At 36.0% G+C, this 25,566-nt stretch overlaps 1 protein-coding gene and 1 non-coding gene across 8 annotated transcripts in view; both read right to left on the bottom strand.

Annotated features, from left to right (window-relative positions):
* GREB1L (GREB1 like retinoic acid receptor coactivator) overlaps positions 1 to 25,566 on the bottom strand; it is a 350,508-nt gene that overhangs the window by 132,776 nt on the left and 192,166 nt on the right. For all 7 annotated transcript variants that reach the window (XM_056823781.1, XM_016431665.2, XM_016431666.2 and 4 more), the window contains 2 exons: positions 6,338 to 6,497; positions 5,694 to 5,891 (listed from right to left, as the gene is read on the bottom strand). In XM_056823781.1, the coding sequence (XP_056679759.1) occupies positions 5,694 to 5,891; positions 6,338 to 6,494 (355 nt within the window). In that variant the 5' untranslated portion in view covers positions 6,495 to 6,497. The remainder of the gene's footprint in view (positions 1 to 5,693; positions 5,892 to 6,337; positions 6,498 to 25,566) is intronic.
* Positions 2,163 to 2,269, bottom strand: LOC130458559 (U6 spliceosomal RNA). The gene has a single exon (XR_008917975.1). It is a non-coding gene; the product is annotated as a U6 spliceosomal RNA (small nuclear RNA).

Genomic DNA, 25,566 nt, shown 5'->3' with positions numbered 1-25,566 from the left:
TAAAGCCTTTCCCCTCCCAATGGTCTGACATGTATACTATTCTGTGTTTACCCAATTTACTTATGGTTTCCTTCTTTATGTTTAAGTCACTCACCCATTTTGAATTTATCTTGGTGTAGGGTGTGAGGTGTTGATCTATTCCTAGTCTCTCCCACACTGTCTTCCAATTTTCCCAGCAGTTTTTATCGAATAGTGTATTTTTGTCCCAAAAGCTGGGATCTTTGGGTTTATCGTATACTGTCTTGCTGAGGTCGCTTTCCCCCAGTCTATTCCACTGATCTTCCTTTCTGTTTCTTAGCCAGTACCAAATTGTTTTGATGACTGCTGCTTTGTAATATAGTTTAATGTCAGGGACTGCAAGGCCCCCATCATATGTGTTTTTTTTTCATTATTTCCCTGAATATCCTTGATCTTTTGTTCTTCCAAATGAACTTTGTTATGGTTTTTTCTAAATCAGTGAAGAAGTATTTTGGGAGTTCAATGGGTATGACACTAAATAGATAAATAAGTTTGGGTAGGATGGTCATTTTTATTATATTGGCGGGAAGAGTAGATCTTAAAAAAAGTTTTGCAGATAAACAGAGAAAAAAATTTAAAAAAAATAGGGGGCCGGCTTCTACGCAAAATTTGTAGACTGTTCTACACAGATAATAATTAATTAACTACTGATCATGTTAACTAGGGTGGAACATACCTTTCTCCTTAAGTCTTTGTTAAATAAATCTGGAGAAGAACCAGGAGAACATTACACACAATAAATGAAATATTGTGGAACAATCAAATGTGAAAGACTTCACTACTCTCAGCCATACAATGATCCAGGACAATGCTGAGGGACTAATGGCAAAGAGCACTATCCATCTCTAAAGAAAGAACTGTGGGAGAAGGAATATAGATGAAAGAAAGCATATGACTTTTCACTTGTTATCTGCTTGGTGCTTAATGGTGTATATATTTTGGGTATATATTTTGGGGTTTGGGTTTTATAAGATTATTCACCTACAAAAATGAATAATATGAAAATATGCTTTGTGTGATAACCCAGAATGAATTTTCAACTCTGGAAGGGGAGAGAGAAGAAGGAAGGGAGACAACATGGATCATCTAAATTAGGAAAACTCATGAAAATTTGTTATTAAAATAAAAAAATTTTAAAAAGAAAAGAAATCCGAAGACAAATCAATAATATCAATCATATATCAAATCAATAATACTCAGAAGCAGGATGTTTGTTAGGGAGAAGGACTATTTAAGAGTATAATAGCCTCAAAGACTGTGGATTATTGATGTACATTTAATAGTGCCAGATTTTAATTACATATAAAATTTAATAATTTAGTTATCTACTTTGACAATTATTTAGGCCTCATCTTCTACTTGCCTTTTGGCTATTTTAGTTCTCCATGACAGAATGTACCAAGTGGCATAGGAGGAGCTGACAGAATTCCAATTATAATACATGTCTTATTATCTTATCTGGCCTTACATGGGGGGGAGTACTTTACTTTAGTAAGTTCACCCCAATTGTTTTACAGCACAAGTTATGCAAGGAAAGGGCCCTAAGATGTTTCCCCAGATGTTCATATATCCATATTTTCATTTTGGTTTTCATGAATGCTTGGTTTTCTTATCAAAATGTGACTTCAGGGGGCATAACTAGGTTCAACAAGGTAGATGCTATAGGAATAAAATTTTCCTAATTAGTTTAAGGAAGGACTTAGTAGCTATTTCAGCTTTCTAAAAAGAGAATTAACTGAACCAGAAGGTAGTAACTTCTCTATTTTTACAGTATTCATATAGAGATTGATGGCTAGCTACCTGCCTGGATGCAATTGGACTTTATGCTTTGTGTACATTATAGTCTGAAGAACTCATGGGTTCTTTCCAACCAAAGGATTCTAAGACTTTTGGAATTATGGCTAATTCCAGTCATTTTTATATATGAATTTGCACCGTTGTGACTTTGTCCAAAGCTATGTTATAACAGACAACTGAATCATATGACCCAAAATATGATGAGGGCTGTGGGGAAAAATATAATTTGACCTGCAATATAACCAAATACATGAACTATAGAAACAGTTTTACAATAGACTTTTCCATTCATGTTAGAATCAAGGCAAAGTCTGCCAGAAGAGAAGATGGACAGTAACAATTTTTTATTAAACATGGAACGCTTCATGAATTTGCATGCCATCCTTGCGCAGGGGCCATGCTAATCTTCTCTGTATCAATCCAATTTTAGTATATGTGCTGCTGAAGCGAGCACAGTAACAAATTTTTAAATGGAGGAGTTATGGTATAAAAGGGGGAAAAGCACTAAATTTGAAGTCAGAAGACCTAAGTTTGAGCCTTGATCTTACCATTATTTAGTATGTGACTTTGAGTAAGCCACTTTACATCATTTAGCCTCAGTTTGCTTATATCAAGAATAATGACTAGCATTAATTGATCACTTCAAAGTTTGCAAAACTCACTAAAAATATTATCTCATTTTATCCTCATAACAATCTAGGAAAATAGGAGCTATTGTTCTCTCCATTTTATAGATGATTAAACTAAGGCAGGCAGAGATTAACGGACTTGACCAGTGTCAAACAGTTAGCAAACATCAGAGAACATAAGTTTTCCTGTTGCCAGATACTCTCTTAATGTACCATCTAGCTATTTCCACATTGTGATAACAATCATATACAACCTTTCACAGGGTTAATTAATCCATTCCCATTATTATAAGAGAGATCATTCACTTAACTGAAAATGAAATAAAAATGCAAAAGTTAAAAGTAAATAATCTGATATTACTAATAATTTTGTAGGGAAGGGTGAAGTTTATTCTTCTCTCACCAGGAAATTACTCTAATAATGAAAAACAGGAGCAAATAAGAGGTAACCAGGTATTAATCTGATAGTGAAGTACAAAGCCAATCTGTTATCTCTTTAAGAAGCATGAAGGGATGGTTTTTTTTTTTATTTTAGGGGCCATTGGCTATTCATTAAGAGCAATTTGACCACACCCCAATGGTCTTTAAAAAGCTAAACCTGCCAAGTTCTGGAGGAAGCCATGAAGGTCCCCCAGAAGCGAGAAGCAGCACCTCCTTGGGTTGGGATAGGAGGGGATTTAATCTCCTCCCTTGATACTGAGGTATGGTATCTTGTAGTAGAATCACTTTTCCAGCAGTGACACTACAACTAACAGGGAGCATATTTGTAGAGAACAATCTGAGAGAGAGCAAAGACACATTCCCCCATCTGCCACCTGCCAAAGACCCAAAGACACAGAGAAATAGCATTTGAGTCAGGAAGCATCTTCATAGATCAGGAGACCCGACTAAGGATTCAAAAAAGAACTAGCCCTAGCGGTTTAGGATTGAACTGTGGATGAACAGATACAGGGCATCCAGCTGAATGATCTGTTCCATAAGAGGCTGTGCCCATGGGAGAGCAGAGTGAGGAAACTATAAAGAGAAAAGGGGCACTAGGCTCTGGAAACTTGGAGGCTTGAGTTGCTTTGATTATATATGATTTCTCACTAACAATATACTAGTCTTCCTGCTAATGCTGTATATTTTAATGAGATAGGATAACCAACATTTACGAGGGAAATGTTTTATAATTACTGTTTTTACTATGCCATCTTAGTAAATGCCTTCCTTTGAGTTAACCATGTCTACTGGCTATTAAAGATAAATTCACTGCTGGGGGCTCATGGACTATACATTTAGGAATACGGACCTTCAAAATAGAGATAGTCAATTCTCAACATTTACATGTTTAAGTTTTGAAGCTTCTTGGATTCACATGATTTTATTAGTAATCTCATTTTTACTTCTGCATTGGCAATCTCATATATTCATGACTGTGCCCAGTAAAGAAAAAAATAAGAGGCCTGATGCCTGCAAGTGTGTGGAGTACCTAGAAAGCCCATTTGTTTCACTGGTCTTGTTCACCTTATTGCTGTAAAGAGCTCCTGTACATTCACCACATATTTTCATTATTTGCTTTTAAAACTCAATTTGTGTTGTAATTATGCCCCCACAGCATAGGGCAGGTCTTTGGGATCTAAGCTCAAGTATACAGGCAGTGATGTGGTTTAGTAAGAAAATAAAGGTGTTACAGAAGAAAAACAACCACTTGATCACATGGGTCGGTGGGGCTATGACTGGGAAATTGGACTCTAAAAGATCACCCTAGTGCAAATATTAATAATAAGAAAATGGGTCTTGATTGATGGCACATGTTAAACCCAGTGGAATTGTGCATTAGATACGAGAGGAAAGGAATATGAGTCTTGTAACCATGGAAAATTATTCTAAATCATCTAATTAAATAAAAAAAATTTTAAATTAAAAGAAAAGAAAAAAGGTGTTAAGATAAAAATCTGTGCTGTAATGCCTGCAGCCTGAATATTTGGTGTTAACAAAATAACTATTCATTATATCTGCAAAAAGGAGTAAAGTATTTATGATATTGTGAGTTTCATGTGATATAAAAAGTAAATGTTTTCTGAAATCAATATTTTTTTTAAATTGAGATGTTAGCACAAAAGATCACAGAATTCTAGGGAATTACCAAAGAGAAAAAATATTGGGCATGTAACCAATTGTATTTTATGTACTGAATTTTAAGGTAACTTTATGGTTACTGGGTTAGGAAAAGTACAAATTATGAGAATTAATGTTTTATTACAAAGAACTCTATGCAGAAAAGTGTATTCTCAGCAATCTCTAATGAAATATTATAGTTTTGGAGGGCTGTGGGCACTTATCTCCTATTTCCCAGAGGCTCATGGTATCAACATTTTCATTTTTTTTTTAATTTTCATGTCATTTTCTAGAAATATTACCCCTGGGAAATTTAAGGATTGACTGTAGTAGTCACTTCTTTGGAGACTTAACCCACCCAGCTGGTAAGTTTTGAGTAGCCCAGGAAGGATGTTACATTATACTTTTTGGGCAAAGGTAACCTATCAAACATAACACGGTCCCCAATAAAACAGAATTCCTATGTATAATATAAATCTCTAGTGTCAAATAGAAACAGAAGCCCCTAATTCATACACAAGGAACCATGTGAGCTACCTGGGTCTTATTGTATTTTCACTTATTTTGTTAAAATTTTCCCCAATTATATTTTAATCTTGTTCCACCCACACTCAGAAGTGTTGCAGTGGAATGTGATTGGGATTGGAGTGGGGTTTGAAATGTATGATATAAGAGTTTGGAGCATAGAATAATAAGATTTGGGTTTGTGGTTACTATCTACCCATAATTTTCTTCTGTCTCATTTTCTCTAACTGTAAAATGGACATAATAATGCCTTGCCAACCTTAGCAGAAATCTACATGCCAAGATAATCAGTTACTTTCAATAAATTCCCAACATATTCATTATCTTCAGAGACTAGTAGTCTAACAGAAGGATCCAAGAAAAAGAAAATTATGAGAATGGATGCTATCCACATCCAAAGAAAGAACTGTGGAAGGGATGTAGACTCTAAACAATCACTCTAGTGCAAATATTAATAATATGGAAATAGGTCTTGATCAATGACACATGCAAAACCCAGTGGAATTGTGTGTTGGCTATGGGAAGGAGGTGGGAGGAGGGGAGGGGAAGAACATGAATCATGTAACCATGAAAAAATATTCTAAATTAATTAAATAAATTAATTTAATTTAAAAAAAATCTCACCATCTGTAGTGCAAGACCCTTCTGGGGCAGGCTTTTGTGAATAGGGTATTGGTGGGCTATTTGAATCTGACATTTCCTCATCTTCTTCTTCATCTTCCATTTCATTAGCAGTTGGGTTGTTAGAAAAGTCCAGACTCCCATTTTGAGTGTATCGGTGTACCAATTCTTTATCCAAATCTTCTACTTTGGGTTTGACATCTGAATAAGCAAACAAATTTGAGGTAATATCATGTTGGCACTCCTTTTTTTTTTTTAAACCCTTACCTTCCGTCTTGGAGTCAATACTGGGTATTGGCTCCAAGGCAGAAGAGTGGTAAGGGCTAGGCAATGGGGGTCAAGTGACTTGCCCAGGGTCACACAGCTGGGAAGTGGCTGAGGCCAGATTTGAACCTAGGACCTCCCGTCTCTAGGGCTGGCTCTCAATCCACTGAGCTACCCAGCTGCCCCCTCCATGTTGGCACTCCTTGAAAAAAACTGCTTTAAGGGAAAAAATCCTAGCAGAGAAATAAAATGATCTGGAAATTTTGTTTCAGGGAATTAGGACAGTTTCAAGTAATTGATTCAAAAATCTCCAACCTTTGGACCTCTAGATCTTTTAAGAGTAAGGAAGGTCACAATATTGGTATTGAGTTTTGGGAGCTTACCTGCAGGAGAGAAGGGGTGCTGGTCAGGGTCCAAATAGAGCTGAGAAAAAATTGGCCTTGGCACAACACTACTACATCTCAGGGATGCTTCTATTGAATTGTGTAGAGCTTCTTCAAAACGGGCAGATTTCAGTTGCCCTGCATAAGAATTCCCCATGATCTATCAAAAAAAAAAAGAAAAAAAAGAGGGAGAGTATTTAAAACTGAATGCAGTAGGGAAAGATTGCATATATAAATTTTAGTTATACACATTATAAATTCTCTCCTATTTGAGAACTGATTGATGAAACACATATAGTTATAGTATTAATTCTTCTATGCAGGTTTACTGGGTTAAAAAAAAAGAACCAGTTTGTAGCAAATCATTCAGGTTTCTGGCCTTTGGCAAGCTTTAATACTGCTAGAAGGTCCTATGTATGTAGAACCTTTAGAGATTCTCACTTAACTCACCTTCTTGGTCTATTCACCTATCAAGCTTCATGGCAATGTTACATGACAAGGTAAATGCTAGGTTTGCTTGGTATTATAGCAGTTTCCACAAACACTAACTGGTCCCCATATCCCTGGCCCAGTCTCACTAGGAGGAAAACATAGTAAATGAGGACAAACTTTTTAGGAGTACAGCACCAATGATTTTTGTCTTGTTGGCTCTGTGAATGGGTTATTTTTTGGGTTCATAAAGACTATATCAAATGAATAGAATCTTTTCTATAAAAAACTATATCTGTCACTTTTTGGAAACCAGATCCCAGACATAAAGATTCATTTTCCAACTTAGTGCTCTTTTCTGAATCCTGTTAGCTCATAATATGCACTAGGATATTTAACATGGAACCATGTTCATCAATGAAGAGGTTCTCTCCAATAATGCACAAACCCAACACATGCATCCTGCCATGCCTTCTCAAGCTGTGCAACTTTTGCTCCTATTCACCTACAATTCTCAGTAGGGAGCTGACCTGATGCAGTGGGGGTCTTCCTCAAGATTCCTTGACACTAAGTCAGAATCCCTTGATATGAGCCATCTATTGGCTCTGTGTCACTATGTGACCAAGCCACTTTAATTTCTGGTCATGAATCTCTCTGACAACATCCTTCATCCTACTTTTGTATGATTCTTCATTAGCAAATATACTATACTATACTCATGTCTGCCATGCAAAGTCATAATAAGGAATTTCTACACCCAAAGCTAATTCATTGAGGAAAGTGGTGAAACAGAAGACATATATTCCTGCAGTCAGATGCATCATGAGCATTGCAATATAAGATGACCAACGAAAGAAGCCATTGCAATTACTGAACACACACACACACACACACACACACACACACACACACACACACACACACACACACCTACCTCTCTCTTGCTGGGAACCAGTCATTTGCTAGGTCCCTGACCCACAGATATGTTAGCCAGTTATTTGTATCCAGAGCCTCTTAACACAAGTTCTAGCATGCTAGAAGCATTTAATAGATGATTGCTGATTGAACTAGCTCCATTTTCTTAGGAAGAATCCTGTTAGTCCACAAAATGTAAAGCCCCCACCAAAAAAAAATCCAACTAACAGAGAATTTAGAATTTCACCTTTGACCCATGAAATAGTTAGAGAAGATGAGAAAAGGACTGGAAAAAACATATTTAGAAAAAGATGACAATCTGTATATTTAATTAAAAAAAACACCTTTCCTTATATCTTAGAATCAGTACTGCATATTGGTTCCAAGGCAGAGAAGTGGCACAAGCTAGGCAAAGGGGGGTAAGTGACTTGCCCAGAGTCACACAGCTAGGCAGTGTCTGAGGCCAAACTTGAACCTAGGATGTCCTATCTCTAGGCCTGGCTGTCAATCTGCTGAGGCACCTACCTTGCCCCCCAGCCATTAATTCCCTTTCCAAAGCAATATTTCTCATCAGTAAAGCCTAATAGCACTACTTTCTATTGTAACTGTAGGCTCTAAATGATTACTTGAAAATTGCATATCAATCAACCAACAATTATTTATAAAGTGCCCATTATGTGTCAGATATTGGATATAAAAAGAAAGAAATGAAATATTCCTGCCTGTAAGGAGCTTACATCCTATGGAAAGAGGGAAGAAGCATAGAGATAAGTATAGGAAAATATCGGTACAGTAGTAGCTAAAGGATCAAAAGAAGTTTCAAGAAAAAAGATGGAACTTGAGTTGAATTTTGAAGGAAAAAAAGGGATTCTAAGAATCAGAAATGAGGTATTTATATGTTCCTAGATTTTGTAGGTAACCAGTGCAAAGGCATGAAAGTAAGGGATAGTGTAGTCTGTGAGGAACAGCTTAAAGGCCAATATGAATGGTCAAAAGAACATAAGAAGTGGAGTAAAACATATAATAAGATGAAAAAGATAGGTTGGGGCCACATTTTGAAGAGCTTTAAAAGGCAGAAGAGTTTAGCAATAGGAAGCCATTGTAATTTGTTGATTAGGGAACTGACATAGACATGTTCTGTAGGAAAATCACTTTGTTCTTTTTTTCTTTTTAACATTTTTTATTTATTTCATTAAATATTTCCTCCAAAATTATGACATTAGGAAAATCACTTTGGTAGCTATATGGAAGAAAAGACAGGAGTGGGGAGAGGCTTGAGGCAGGGGCACTAAATTAAAAGGCTATTAAAATTACCCAGGAGACATATGATGAGGGCCTGACCTAGGAGGTCAGTCATATGAGCAAAGAGAAGTAGGATGATATGAGAGATAATGTGAAGGTTGAAACAATTAGATTTGGATACTGAGAATCTGCCTACGTGGGATGAGAGTGAAGAGCTGAGGATAATTCCAAAGTGATGAATCTGAAGCACTAGAAGGATGGTGTTGCCTTTGACAGAAATGGGGAAATTCAGGAAAAGGATAGTTTTGGGCAGAAAGATGAGTCCTCTCTTGGAGAAGCTGAGTTTGAGATGTCTAGGAGATATCTAGTTTGAAATTTCCAACAGAAAGTTTGTGATATGGAGCAAGAATTATGAGAGACAAAAGTTTTTTATGTCAGAATCCAGTTAGAAGAAATGCCTTACTGACTTCCCAGTTGGTTAATTTGAAATCCTCACTGGGCTCATCTTGAGACCACATCCTCATTCCCTAAATAATGTGGACAGCTGATAAGGTATGGAACCATTTCAAGGGTAGGTATAGGGGCAATTTCAGTTCTCCTGCCCTCTAGAGTTATATTTGCAGGATCTCTAAGTAAGTTTCAAGTACCACTGTGCTGCCTTTCTTAACTTTTGCTACTGACTCTAGTCCTCTACAACAGTAACGCCAAACTCAAATAAAAGTTGGAGTCACTAAACTATATATAAGAATTCCCTGCCAGCTTCATACTGACTTTAAAAACTACATGTTAACATAATCTATGTTCTACTGAATTTTTATTTTAAAAAAGATTTCCTAATTACATTTTAACCTGGTGCTACTGATGTTTGATACCTATGTTCTATCAATTTCCTATGTAGAATGGAAACAAAGTGATTCCCATCTCTTCTTAGGATCAAAAAATTGGAAGTAAACCCCCAAACCCTGAAGTCTTAGATTGACAGAAGCTACAATATATTCCTCCACAGCAACAAAAAGTTATATTGTATATATAAACATTATGCTGTATGGGGCCCTAGTTCCTTACTTAGCCCTTTTATATTTGGGATTTGTAGCACAGAATTGTAAAGAGGGTAAAATATCCTGGTCTTGCTCCCAGATGTGGGAGAGCCCTGCCTGGCTATAACTCATCAATCGAAAGGATTTCATCTTTCCAAATCTCAAAGGGAAGCACATTGAAACATGCATTCTTTTTGTATGAAAAAGACCCATGACAAAGATAGTAACAGCTTAAAAAATAAATTAACTCACATTCTGTAGTACTTCGGTTTCAAGTGTCAGAATATTTTTTTCCACATTACAGCAAGTCAATGCTTTTATCCCTTCCTAATCGATTCTCCAGGGAACTGAGTAGCATTGTGGATTGAGCACCAGGCTTGGAGTCAAGAAGACTTGAATTCAAATCCAGACTCACTGGCCCAGTTACTTAATTTTTGTTGGCTTCAATTTCCTCAACTGTAAAATATGGATAATAACAGCACCTAACTTGCAAGGGTTATGCTTTGCCATAATTCCTGGTACATGGTAGGTATTATACAAATGTTCCCCTCCCCCCCCCCCCTGTCCTTTTTCTCTTCTTCTGCCCACTCCCTGCCCTCTCAGGTGTCTCCACTAGATTTCCCCATAGCATCACAGGATTCTACACTGAAAGTCAGGATTCCCTAAAGTAGCTTAATCGATAGTATGCCTCAGTTGAAGTTCCTTTTCTTTTAGTCAATTAGTTGTGTCTGACATTTTGTGGCCCCATTTATTTTTATTTTTTAAAAGATACTAGAGTGGTTTGCCATTTTCTTTCCTAGTTCATTTTACAGATTAGGGAAAAAATGGAATTGGACATTGATAATGACCTATTAATGGAGTCTGAGAAAGGATAATAACACAGGTAGAAGGAAAAGCAAGAGAGGGTTGAATTTTAGGGAGACCATGGGAGGAGAAAATATTGGAGGTTGGTGGCAATCAAAAGCTGCAGATAAGTTAAGAATGAGAACTGACACCAAAAATCTCACAATTAGTTTATTGCCACCTTTTATTTTTATATAGTCCTTCCAAACAATTCAATTTGACAAATATTCATTAAGCATTGACCTAGGCACTGAAAATACAAAGATACCAATGAAACAGTTTGTGTACTCAAGGAGTTTTGAGGAAAGGAAGAGGGAGAGGAAGAAGGATACCACATGCACATAGATAAGTAAATAATTTACTTCCTTCCAACCAGGGTCTGTTATTGTCTCTATAAAGCCAGATTCTTTCATCAATTATCCTGAAACAACTTTGCTCTTAAAGACAATTTTATGAGTCTTTCAGGATGTAGGATTATGAATCTTCAAAGTACAGGAGACAAGAAAAATAAATGGAAACACCTTTGTCCCATTGAGAGACTTCATTTAAAAAGCCACCAAGAGACTTAATATTCACAATACAGACAAGAGTCAATCATTAGGTCCTATATGTTCCTTCTAGTTTACAGTATCCTGACAACTGAACATTAGGAAAAAAATCTTCATCCTTTCTGTAATCTAAAAGGTAGACAGCAAGAAAACCTGTTTCTGAGAGTAGCTGGAGGTTCCACAGTTCCCCAGAGTTGACTGTACTTCTTTCTTTCTTTTTTTTTTAACTCTTACCTTCCATCTTAGAATCAATAGAATGTATTGGTTCTAAAGCCAAAGAGTATAAGAGCTAGGCTATTGTGGTTAAGTGACTTGCCCAGGGTCACACACAGCTAGGAAGTGTCTGAGGTAACAGATGAACCCAGGATCTCCAATCTCTATACCTGGCTCTCTATCCACTGAGCCACTTAACTGCCTCCTATACTTATTTCTATATGGCTACAAAATAATGAAGACATATAGGCACATACACACAGAGTAAGAGAAAGAGAAATATTCATGTGGAATTGCCTTCAGATTTAAAAGTTACATTCAACTACAGACACATACCAAAGAATCAGTCTCACTTAATAATCTTATCTCTTTTTTTCCTCTTAAAAACAACAACAAGCGCAATAATATTACTTCCCACATTTCTTTCCAAATAATTGTGGCTTGATGTTAAGAAAAACTTATTAACAATTAGAACTGTCCAAAATGAATTGAATGCCAGATAACATATTCCACTTTGCTATCACTTGAAGAAATTCTGCTTAGGCAGACTATAGGGGTGGGAACTTTTATTTTTGTCTTTGTAACTTAGCCCCTTTGCACAGTGACTGGCATATGGTAGTGACCTAATAAATGCTGACTGATTGATTAATATACTAATTAGCGTGGATGGTCTTTAATGTCGCTTCTCTAGATTTATGGTCCATGATCTAAACAGTAGTTTGTATTTTTTGCTCTGGACCTGTGAATTTAACAGGATAAAGTAATCCTAGTGTGGAAAATCCTTTCCACAGATATAAGGGAACAATTTATCTGGCACTTACAGCCCAAGAGAGATGCCTGGAGGCACCAAAAGATCAAATGACTCACCCATGGTCAGAGGCCAGGCTTGAACTTAGGTCTTTCTGACTCTTAAAGCCAGAAAACTCCTTCCCCCTGCCACATTACCTCTCTACACAAACATCACTTAAACTTCATGTCATATAGTTGTATTTAGTAACATTTGCCTCTGAAAACAACTATTTTCATTACTTTTCAAATATGCTATGTGTTGGTGTTACACCTGACAGATACTGATGGTAAATTAATGCTTCCTCCACATCCTCCCTCTGGATAAATTATGGCATGAATATATAGTACCTTAAAACTGAAAACTAAGTAAGAATAACATTAACATTGAAGCCTGGGACAGAAGAGAAAGAGGAGAACAGAGTGAATTTTGGCATTATTAAACACAAAACAGAGAAGAAACTAGGCAAATTGGGAAGATTAAGAACATACCTATACCTGTCAAAGAGAAAGGACTGATTTCTTCACTGATTCTTCTTGGCATAATCAATCTAGCAAATATCTTGCTAACAGAGTGCAAGAGATTCTTATTTAACAACAGGACTTGTCAATGTTGCAAGCATCCACGTGGTGCTTATAAGATTGTGTATGAATCCAGAAGCAGCGAGCTAGCACAGTGGATAGAACACTAGTTCTGGAGAAGGGAAGTTCTGGTTCAAATATGATTTCTGATACTTCCTAGCTGTGTGACTTTGAGCAAATCACTTAATCCCAAATGCCTTCCCTTTATCACTCTTCTGTCTGGGAACCAATACTTAGTATTGGTTCTAAGAGAGAAGGCAAGAGTTTAAAAAAATATGTATGAATCCTAGGGATGGAGAGACCTAGATGACATAATAGCTGTGTGGCCACAAGAAAATCCCTTCATCTCTAGTCCCCTAGGCAACTCTATCAAAAATAGCTGAGCATATGGCTGACTTACATTGGTAGAGAGTGTACTCTTATCTGGGAGCTACCTGTAAAAATAAAACCATAGGTATAGCAATCATCATCTTCATCATAAGAAATAATAGTGAATCGACTTTCCTTTAAGGGAGTTCTTATGAGGAAACTTCTGCTGGAAGCACCAGGATAGTTGCCATTCTTCAGACATGCTGAAGGGTCTGAGAGGTAGTTGACGATACTCTCTGAATTGTCTTGCCTTCATCTTCACTTTTATGAGTCCACCATGATACTGTTCAGTCAAGTCTGACTCTCTGGGACCCTATTTTGGGATTTTCCTGACAAAGATACCGGAATCATACACCATTTCTTTTCCAGCTCATTTTACAGATGAGGAACTGAGGCAAATGGGGTTAAGTGACTTGTCAAGTCACACAGGTATTACATGTCTGAAGCCATATTTGAACTCATGAAAATGAGTCTTTCAGATTCTAAGCTCAGAGTCCTACTTGCTGTGCCACTTAGTTTTCAAATAAAAAGATAGTTGTCTCCTCACTCAGCAAGAAGACTGAGAACTATAAAGATATTCAAGAAAACTTGAGTTCAAATTCTCCCTTCAGGGACTAACTACCTATGGGAAGAACTCTGCACAAGTCATTTAATTTCCTTGTGCCCACTCTGTCATGGTAAAGAGGGGCAAATAATAGCATCTACCTCCTAGGCTTGTTGTAAGGCTCAAATGAAATCATATATACAAAGTGCCTTGTAAACTTGAGGGCATTATATAAATGCTATCTATTATTACAAAACCTTTACTTTCTGTTTTAGTCACAACTCTAAGACAGAAAAGCAAGGGCAAGGCAATTGGGATTAAGTGACTTGCCCAGAAGTCACCCAGCTGGGAAGTATCTGAAGTCATATTTGAATCCAAGTTGTCCTGTCTCCAGGCTTGATGCTCTGTCCACCATGCTACCTATCAGCCCCTTGCTAACTATTATTATAAAGACATGAAATATCATAAAACCCTTCCTGCTTGTCTCATCCCTTCTCTGCCAAAGTAAAGAGTTATAAAACTGGTCTCAAACACAGAACTGATCACCAAACTGGCTATCAGCTCATAGCAGAGGGCTTAAGCTAGTTCATACTTAGACACTGATAAACCTCCTTAAATCCAGGTTCGTTTAATGCATATGCTTTCATGAAGATGTTCTTAAAAATCTCATCCAATAGCATTCTTGGGAGACTGATAATGTAGGCAAATTAACAGCAATTGGCCTCTGCTGCTGGTTTGATTCTCTGTCTCTCTTTCTTTCCATACCTTTTTAACTCTTACCTTCTGCCTTAGAATGGATGCTATGTATTGGTTACAAGACAGAAAAGGGGTATGGGTTGGGCAATTGGGGTTCAGTGACTTGTCCAGGGTCACACAGCTAGGAAGTGTCTGGGGCCAGATAGACACCAAGGACACCCAGGTCTGGTGCTCTATCCACAGAGCCATCTAGCTGCCCCATCTTTTTGCCTTGACTCTGAAAATAAGTCAAGCTCTAAGTGGCTCTCTATCATATTTGTATGAACTATAATTGGTATCTAACTGGAAGTCAACCCAGACAGAACTAAGGGGATGCTAGCAGAGGAGAAAGATATTTTAGGCAGCAAAAACAAAATATGCCAAGGCAAGAATATTTTTTGTCAGTTATTTATATAAACAGGCCTGTCCAGTTTATGGGAGCATATTATTGGGGGCAATTTATGAGTCTATGCTATTGAACTTGCTTTGTAGTCTGTTTTATGTAGTAAACTACAAAGGGCAGAGAGGCATGCCTGTTTTTATTTCCTTTGTTTAGCATCAGGTACTTAATTGATTCACAATAAATATTTTTAGCTAATAATGAGGCTACTAAAACAGAATGGGGGTACTCATACCCCCCTCCCCGAAATGTTATGTGTATCCAGATAATTTTTGTTGTTGTTCAGTTGTTTCAGTGTGTCTAACTATTTATGACACATTTGGAGTTTTCTCAGCAAGAGTGTTCACCATTTTCTTCTCCAGCTCACTTTATAGATGATGAAACCAAGGCAAACAGGGCTAAGTGACTTGTGCAGGATCACCCAGCTAATAAGTGTCTAAGGCTGGATTTGAGCTTAGGTTTTCCTGACTCTAGACCCCATGCTCTATCCACTGTACCACCCAGCTGCCCTATTGATTGCTTACCCAAATAATTATTAGATCCAAATGTAGTTTTTAAGACGTGCCTACCATCTCAGGAAGGCAAATGAAAACTGAGCAACCATTATATCCTCTGCTAATCCTTTATCCTTTTTGGAAAGAAAGGACAGTGGTGAAAAACAATGTTTGTTTGTTTTTTTGAAACCTTATCTTCTGCCTTAGAATCAATACTAAGTAGTGGTTCTTAAGCATAAGTGTGGTAAGGGCTAGGCAACCAGGGTTAAGTGACTTGCCCAGAGTCACACAGCTAGGAAGTGCCTGAGGCCACATTTGAACCCAGGATCTCCCATCTTTAAGCCTAGTATGCTATTCACTGAACCACCTAGATTCCCCTGACAGGCAAGAATATTAAAGCAGATCTCTATACCCCTTGCTAAAGCTTCTATCAGCTTTTCTCAATTATCAGTCTTTCTTTTGTGGGTGTGTATGGGAAATATCACAGGAGCAAGTAATGTTTCAATCTGTAGTATTTGTTCTTGTACCTAAGGGGTAAATTTTTGGAACTGTAATGTTTTGATCTGCACAGGTAAGTAGCAATGAGAATAATATTCTGATTGGCAATATTTATATCCATACACGAAGCTCCCAAAACAACGAGTCATTAGTTTTCTAAACATACATCCTTGGACATGAAAACTTTACTCATTCACATCATATTTATTGTGTATCTCCAGTGTGCAAAGCAAAACTTAAACAATCTCAATGAATTTCTCCTAACCTAAAAATCAACTTTTCCCACCAAAAAAATCAGATGAGACAACCTATCTATATTTTAATTTTAATAACTATTTTGGACTTACACTACTATATGTATGTATGTGTGTGTGTGTGTGTGTATAGTGTCCACCTTTTTCATTATAATAGCTATAACTACTCAATTAAGGAAGAGGGCAAAGGAAGGGGGAAAGAATAGAAAAGACCAGAGACATCTTTTTTTACACACCTACTATATTAGCTTCCTATGCTAACAGGGGTATGCAAAATTGTTCCTTCCAACACAGAATACAAACATCTACAAAAACAAAACACAATGAACTCATCAGGCAAAAACAAGTACATTTAAGAATACTACTGAATTATTTCAACAAAGACTCTTGGTAGCAGAGAGTTTTTGCTAATTGCTTTGTCCTTGTCAATATAGCACAGCTGTAGGACAAGGATGAAAACAGAAAGCTCTCGCTAAGGACAGGTGGCTAATAGGCATGAAGCTAGATAGGCATGAAACTAAAATACAAAAAAAAACCCACACTCCAAATACTGGAATAAATGGAAACAATGATCCAAGGATGACTTATTTAAAAGAAAAAAAACCTGAATGCACACTAGGGTACCAGAGTGAATGCAGAATAAGCACGAGCCTTCTGTCTCTAAGGACGTTAGACCCATTTGTATCACAGCTGGTTGAGAATGTGATTCTCTTTTTCATTTCATGTGCACTTAATTCATTAGGTGCCAGGTCTAAAAAAAGATCCTTCTAAATCATCTGTACCACATGTTTATGATACTTGTAGAATTCCCCTTAAAAATAGTTACTTTTGTTATTGTTTCCTTTTCTCTTTTTTCAATAAAGCTTTTTTTCTATTCTGACAAGAACATTTTCTTTCTTTTTAATTGAAGGCTAAAATGATACATTTATCAAATGGATCTCTTTTCCTTATGAAAAATGAAATTGCCTTTTCCTTCTCTTTCTCCTCTACTCGCTTCTCAAGGTCTTCCCTCTAAGGTTAGTTCTCTAACTACTCTATTACATACAACTGACTATTTGAGAATTACTCTTTTAAAACGCTTGGTTATGGGAGGGAGATTTTTTTAAAGCAAATTTAACATAGATGGAACAAAATAGATAGTGTTAGGAAGTAACTGGGTAACACTGGATGTCTCTCTTGCTGGCATATTATGCAAAAGCAAAGATCAAATGGATTTTGTTTCCTTGATCCCAACATTGGAATCGGGGGAGCTGGAAGGACCCTAGCAAATTTGCCAGGGAACAAGTCAAGGAAAGGCTTAATAAAAAAAGACTAGAATGGATTGGCATCAGAGTCATGAGATTGGGATTTAAGTCCTGGCTCTGCCATTGACTAGCCAGATGACACTGGGCAATTAACTTACAGCTTTTCTGAGCCTGTATCCAACTTGACTTATGGGGTTAGTGTGAAAATCAAGTTAGAAAATGTAAGAAAAATGCTTTGCAACTATAAAATATTATATAAATGAAAGAAAAAAGGCATACTGAAAAAAATATTTGAAGCAGCTTGAAAGAATTACAAAAAATTATGTAAGAGAAGGTTAGATGGATAGCAAGTACATTAAATAGAGAACTAACATCAGCAGGAAAAATCATGATGAGATTTAGGAGAAGAAACAAAAAGTTAAAAAAAATCAGGCAAAATTGGAGGGAGAACTGAATATCAATAAAAAAATCAAGAAATAAAACTTAACAGAATCATTCCAAATACAAATAATTTTAAAATATCAATAATTTAAGCTCTTCATAGAAAGAAGATATTTTAGTTTATCTTCAAATTTCCAGAGGCCAGCATAAGTGCCTTAGATATAGTAGGTGTTTTAATAAATGTTTATTGGATTGGATTGTTGAATAATTATTCATTTATTCAATTAAAATGTATTTATGTTTACTATGACAGGCATGGTACTATTAATAGGCACCAATTTTTAATAGTTATAATACTGTACTATTTAAATTGTTGAAGGCCAGAACTAATAATAGTAACTTTTTATCAATTAATTTATATATTTAACATATTATATATAGTTATGTATTTATATTTAAAACTAATAAATGTATTAATTAAAAATATTAATAACAGAACTAATAACGAGTAATAGAAATTACAATAGTAATAGTAAATATGTAGAAAGGTAGTATACTATTTAATTTATTCTTTTTTTTCCAATGAGACAAATATAGTTTTGATATGCAGAATAGTAGGGATATATCTGAAAAAGAAAACATTAAGCCATTATAATTAATGAATTATATCTATATATCTATAAATATGTATGTGTATGTATATATATATGTGTGTGTGTGTGTGTGTGTGTATACTTTTCTATATATACTAGGATATATGTATATATCCAAGTAACTAGGACATGGCTATCTACCTAAATTATTCATTATAATCAAAGATGATTCTTAACAGGAATATAAGGATAATTCAATATTGGGGAAAATTCATGTCATATGTATAAAAATACTACTCCAATGCTTTATTCTAGTAAGGAAATGACCCTAAGTTTTAGAAAGATGATGCTAGCAAAATATGATCTTCAGGAGGGTTTTATCCAGTTAAAAAGGCTTCAAAAGTATGTTTCAAAATTAGATTTTTGACTGCTACCTGAAGGCCTACTGAGATGCTTAGCAGTAGGAAGTTGCTACCTAGGGAGAAGAAATTTTGGCTATAGCAATTCATCTATAAGATAAATTATATAAAAATATTATGGTTATTGTGCTATACGCAGAAGATATTTGATTAAAAATGGCATCTATTCATGTTACAAGCATTCATTAAGTACAGAAATAGAAGGCTTTTCTCTCATCCTGACAAAAACTATCAACTAAGAACTCAAGGCAAGTATTAAATGCAAAGGAAAAAATTAGCATTCCTAGTTGTTTAAGAGGTGGTAATGAAAGCAATGTCATCACTTTTATTTATACTGATAATCAATAAACATCTATTAAATGCTACCATATGCCAGGTACTGTGCCAATTCTTAAACATCCCAAGAAAGGTAATAGATATTCTCTTCCCTAAAAAGTTCAGTCTAATTGGGAAGATAACATGCAAACAATCTAAGCACAAGATAAACTGGAAAAATCAACAAAGGGAAGGTACTAGAATTAAGGGGGATTGGAAAAGCTTCCTATGGAAGGTTGGCTTTTATTTCGGGTTTGAAGGAAGCCAGAGAATAATGAGGCAAAGATGAGGTAGGAGAGCATTCCAGACATGGGGGGAAATGCAAAGAAATCATTGTCATTTTATTGCAGAGAATTTGGGGTATATGCAGGTAGAAGGGGTCCAGATCATGAAGGGCTTTATATTGAGAGTTGATAAGGAGCCACTGAAGTTTACTGAATGGAGAGAGGTAAGTAGATGACATGATCAGACTTGAATTTTAAGAATTACTTTGACTGATGAATGGAGGATGGATTGGAATGGGAGAAATCTGTGCCAAGGATAAAAAGATAAGAGGCTATAAAATAATTCAGGTGTAGTATCATGAAGACTTGTACTAGAGTTGAAATAGTGTCCAATGTGAGAAAGGAGCATAATTCAAGAGATATGAGAAAACGTAAAACTAGTAGGTGTGGGTAAGAGAGAGTGAGGAATTGAGAATGACACCTAGGTTGCAATCCTGGGTAACTGTTAGGTTAGTAGCATTCTCAACAGTAAAAGGGATATTAGGAAGAAGAAAGGATTTGGGGATAAAGTTGATGAGTTCAATTTTGAAGGCAATGAAGTTTATTGGGGGGGGGGCATGATCAGGCAATCTAGACTTATTGTATGTAAGTTTATGAAAAGAGGTGGCTCTGTCATGTTTGCCACTGTATCTCTAGTACTTACTACAAAATATGGCATAGAGTAGGTATTAATAAATGCTCATAGATTTTCTGATATAATTTTGAAGTGCTAACCAGCTCAGCATCAAACAAGTAGTAAATGACAGTTAAAATGTTAAAATTTGTAGATTACATGATTTAAACAGTTAGAAAAACCAAGAGACTCAATAAATAATTTTTAATTGAACTAATAAAATTCTTTTTATTAGTAAAAAATAAGGATACTAGCAAGGAATAAGATAAGTCTACAAAAAGCAGTTGCATTTTTAACAGATCTCATAAAAATCATTAAAATTGACAGAAAGAAAAAACAATTTACAACAAAATGAATCAAATAATTAAGAATTAATCTCTAAAGACACATTCACCAGCCCTATGTAAAGCTAACTTTTATGAGAATGAGACCACAGACATATATACATATATGCATGTGTGTACACACACACACACACACACACATACATACTTTGTTTTAAACTTGTGCCAGAAATAAAGAAATTCTTGGGTGACCATATTCTCCAGTTTTATGCTTCACTATGTTGATACTCTGGTACTCTGGATTATATAAACAGAATACTTCTAATTGCATGTATAATGGAGTTTTATATGACTAATACATGCCTGGAAGATGCACTGTTTGAAAAGAGTCTTTAAAGTTTTATTATCAGAGAAAGGCAAGGACTACTGGTCCAGGGGATAGTGAGATGGAGAAAAGTGCTGTCACATCAAGAATTCTGTTGTTTGGACTCAAAGAAAAAGGAAAATTTCAAGGAGAGTAGACTGGCATTTCCCTTTGACTACTGTTTTTCCTGTTTGGGGTGTTTCTTCATAATCCCTCTTCATTGCCCAGGCTAACTGCTCCCTTTGTGTGACCCTTCCTCACACAACCATTCTCCATCGCTCTAGGACCTGACTCCATAAATCATCTCCATGCTCTCCTATATCTTTGATTTCTCAATCCCCACTGCCTCCTTGCCCATTTCCTACAAATATGTCCAGATCTTTCCTACATAAAAAACGAAGCAATTTCCTAGATCCCTGCCATATGCCTTGCAGCTGCCTATCTTCCTCCTGCATTTCATTGCCAGACTTCTTGAGAATACTTGTTCTATTTGGTCCCAGAGGGCAGAATCAGGAGCAAAGGGTGGAAAGTGCAAAGATACGAAAGTATACTGGATATCGGGAAAACTTCATAAAAATTATAGCCACCCCAAAGTGGAATGGTCTGCCTCCAGAGATAATGGGTTCTCCTAATGAAAGTCTTCCAGCAGAGGTTGAGATTCCTTGTTAGGTCTGTTTATAATGAGAATTCTTTTTCAGATACGGATTAGATGAGAAGGCTACTGCTTAGGTCTCTTGTGTGATTCAGATTTAAGAATCATCTCTACACAGATGATTGAAATCTCAATCTGCCTTGACCTCCTTCCAACCTCCAAACTGGCCTTTGTACTTGACAACTCAGAGTCACAAGTAACAGCATAAGGAGTATTAGATATGGTGTCAGAGGACAAGAGATAAATTCCTCACTCTGCAACTTAATTACCTATGATGTGGGACAAATCACTTAACCTCTCTCCTTAAACTAATGCACAGTGCATAGAACTACAAATTGATCCAGCTATTCTGGAAAAGGATTTAGAACTATGCCTCTCAAAGTCAATAAATTGTATATCTTCTTTGACCCTGCAATTCCACTACTATGCATAGATTCCCCCCCCCCCAAATCAAAGAAAGTATATGAAAATACATATAAGCTTCACTTTCAGAATGACATATCTTAATTAGAAAATCATAGGAAATTAACAAGGAAATCTAATTAGGGCAATAGTTTCACTTTAATTCCAAGGTACAAATAAACTTACAAAAATCAACATTATTCTTACATATTAATCATAGAATCTAAGAGGCAAGAATGCAAAGGGAAGTCTCATTCAAAATAATGCAAAAGAAAAAAAAATCTGGTAATCTAGCTAAGTATACTTGATGTCTATATTATAAACAATTATAAATTGTTTCCCAAAGAAATAAAAAACAACATAAGTAACTACAGGAATATTTAATACTTAATATAATAAAAATGAAAATAACTATTAAAATTACATTTTAGATTTAGTGCTATGCTTAACTACCAAAGGGATGCTTTATTGATCTAGCCAAAATCATAAAATTCATTCAGAGAAATAAAAGCCCTAGAAAAAAAGTAGGGGTGAAGGGTGTATAGTACTTTCAGACCTCACATTATATTAAAAATCAGCAATTATTAACACCATGTAATGTAGCAGCTAAGTAGCATAGTGGAAAGTGCACCAGGTCTGGAGTTGGTAGGTCCTCTTTTTCAAATCAGGACTCAGACACTTCCTAGCTGTGTGACCCTGAGCCAGCCACTTAACCTCCACTGCCTAGCCCTTACTGATTGTCTACCTTAGAACTGATACTTAGTATCAATTTTAAGTAGCATGTAAGGGTTTAATAAAACAAAAACTGTAGCTCCAAAACAAAATTGACCTAGGGAAGCACTCCCTATTTAAAAAAAATTTCTGGGAAAAGTGTAAAACAGTTTGGCGATAAATTAGGTTTAACTCAACATCTTTCATTATATTCCACAATAAATTAAAACTGCAAAGGAGTTGAATATTAAAGATTATACCATAGCAATATCAGAAAACAAGTAGATCATGTATCTTTCAAAGGTATAGGTGGGGGTGAATTCTTAATCAAATAAGAGAGGTAATAAAAATAAGTATTTTCAATTACATGAACTTGAGCTTTTGCTCAAATAAAACTAATAAATTAACCTTCATATAATGCTGTAAGATTTGAAAAAGGCTTTGCAAATGTTATCTCTTGTTATCTTCACAACAATCTTATAAGGTAGGTGCTACTTTATCCTTATTTTATAGACAAGGAAACAGGCAAGCGGAAGTTAAGTGACTTGCCCAGGATCATACAGCTAGAAAATATATGAAGCCAAACTGCTGATAAGGGGGTAAAAGTCTCTATATTTGGTATATCTCTGAAATATACACACAACTAAAAGAACAATATGATGAAAAGGCACTCCTAAATACATAACCAGACAAAGGATATGAACAAAGAATTCTCTAAAAGAACTGAAAATTACTAAGAATTAAATAATTAATTGTAATTTTTATTAGTTATTAATTAATATATCAACACTACATGTTTATAATATTAATATAGTATTAATAATAAAGAATTAAGGATAATTGATTAAATTATTAATTAAATAATAACAAAAGAAATGCAAATATAAACAACTCTGAGGTTTTAACTCATACCCATCAAATTGGTAACATTGAACCCCCCCCCCCCAACAGAAATAGTGTAGGAGGGGTTTTGGAAAGACAGGCACACTAGGAATGGAGATGTGATTTTGTACAGCCATTCCAGAAAGCAATTTGGAATTATGCAAAGAAAGTGAAGAAAAATGTAGGTACCATTGATGCAGAGTTTCTAATACTAGGTACATATTCCCAGAAAGTCAATGACAAAAACAAAGGCCCTATCACAGCAAAAAAATATATAGCAGCACTTTAGTAATAGCAAAGAACTGAAAACAAGATACTCATCAAATGGAGAATAGTTTAACAGTTGTGTGATATTACTGTTATATAGGAAACAATATGATGAATAGAGGGATGCATGAGATTTGGAAAAAAGCAAAGCAAGCAATAGCAGAAAAACAATATATTCAATTACTACAACAATGTAAATGGAAGAACAACAACAAAGAAATTGAAATGAAATTCTTTTAAATTATAAATGACCAAGCTTGACTACAAAGAAAAGATGAGAAGAAAGCCTTCTCCTGCTTCTTCACAGAAGCAAAGGAAGAGAACAAGAGGTATGGAATACCAATACTCTTTCTGGAATACTGGCTAGTTTTATCAAATAGTTTCCCCTTCTCTATTTTATTCCCTGAAAGAATGAGTGTTCTTTGAGAGGTTGGTATATTAAGAAATTTTGACGATATAAAAAAATTTAAATGTCAATACAGTTTTATTCTCTAAAAAAAATCTAATATTTCCCCAGTGATGTTGTATGAATGTCAGTCATGAAACACTAAAATTTCGGAGGAAAAAAATTGTAAGTGTCCCAAAGAACAAATGAAAGCTGTATCATGAGTATAACATATTGTCAAAGGTGACTTGCTACAGAAAGGCAGAATAAAAAATATTAATTGTCAAATAGCCAAAGCAAGGGATAAAAAGATTCTATCCACAAAATATTGATATATCCAGAGGAAGACTTCCAGTGCCTTAGGTAGATTTTCTATGAAGAATTTATGACAGGTTATGGATAAGGATCAAACTGGTCATGTAGAGGTAGAAAGTTTATGATCTTCATTTTTTAAAAACCCTTACCTTTCATCTTAGAATCAATACTAGGTATTGGTTCCAAGGCAGAAGAGGGGTAAGGGCTAGGAAATGGAGATTACTTGCCCAGGTCACACAGCTGGGAAGTGTCTGAGGTCACATTTGAACTCAGGACCTCCCATCTCTGGGCCTGGCTCCCAATCCACTGAGCCACCCAGCTGCCCCCTAATCTTCATTTTTTGAGGGAGTAGCTATATCATAATAGTATTTCACCAAAATTTAAGTGACAGTTCCTTATAAGAAAACTCTAAAATAGATAATGTAAATACATCTACATTGTTAAAATAATTCACATATACATATAAATGCATTCATGTATGCTGGGATCTCTAACTTTACATACATATATATTGTGCATATACATATGGATTGTGTATGCTTGTGTGTGTGTGTGTATATATCCTCAGTGGCTGAGCAAAAATTCAGTTTTATTTGGGCAATGGCAAATTAAATGTAATGGCATTTTCTAAGCCCTCATCCTTCTTGACCCTTTGCAGCCTCTAACACTATGGATTACACTCATTCCCTTCTCCTTGACACTCTCTTCTCTCTAGCTTTCTGAGACACTGGTAACTCTTGATTGTCTTCTTACTATACTAACCACTCTTTCTGAACTTCCTTTGCTGGATCTTCAACCAGTTTATGCTTATGAATCATAGATATCCCCCAAGACTTTGGGGAAAGGGCTGACATGCTGTGTGAGGGTGCAGAGCAGACAACAGCCTGTTGGGTCTGTGGTGAAGATGATTCCTGTGATGGGGTTGGAGAAGAGCTAGGTTTGAGAGGAACAGAGCTCATAGCATAGCACATAGCTGGAGGGGAGCAGAGTGCTGGGGCCACTCCCAGTCCCCTCTCCACATGTGTAAGGAGTGACCAGGAGTCGGGGGAAGACACTCAGTCCCGGGGGGGGGGGGGGGGGGTGCGCACAGCACTGGGTCTAGTGAATGGAATGGGGGCAGGGCTTGGCACTCCATATCTAAAACGTTCACCATCACTGCTCTATACTATTTCACATAGTGATCGCTTCTCTTTTGGATTCAGTTGATGACCTCTGGGATGATTCTCAGA

Source organism: Monodelphis domestica, chromosome 3 (assembly GCF_027887165.1).
Source record: "Monodelphis domestica isolate mMonDom1 chromosome 3, mMonDom1.pri, whole genome shotgun sequence".
NCBI classification, from domain to species: Eukaryota; Metazoa; Chordata; class Mammalia; order Didelphimorphia; family Didelphidae; genus Monodelphis; species Monodelphis domestica.
Note: the sequence above shows the minus strand (reverse complement) of the source record. Positions and strands in the feature narration are given on the sequence as shown.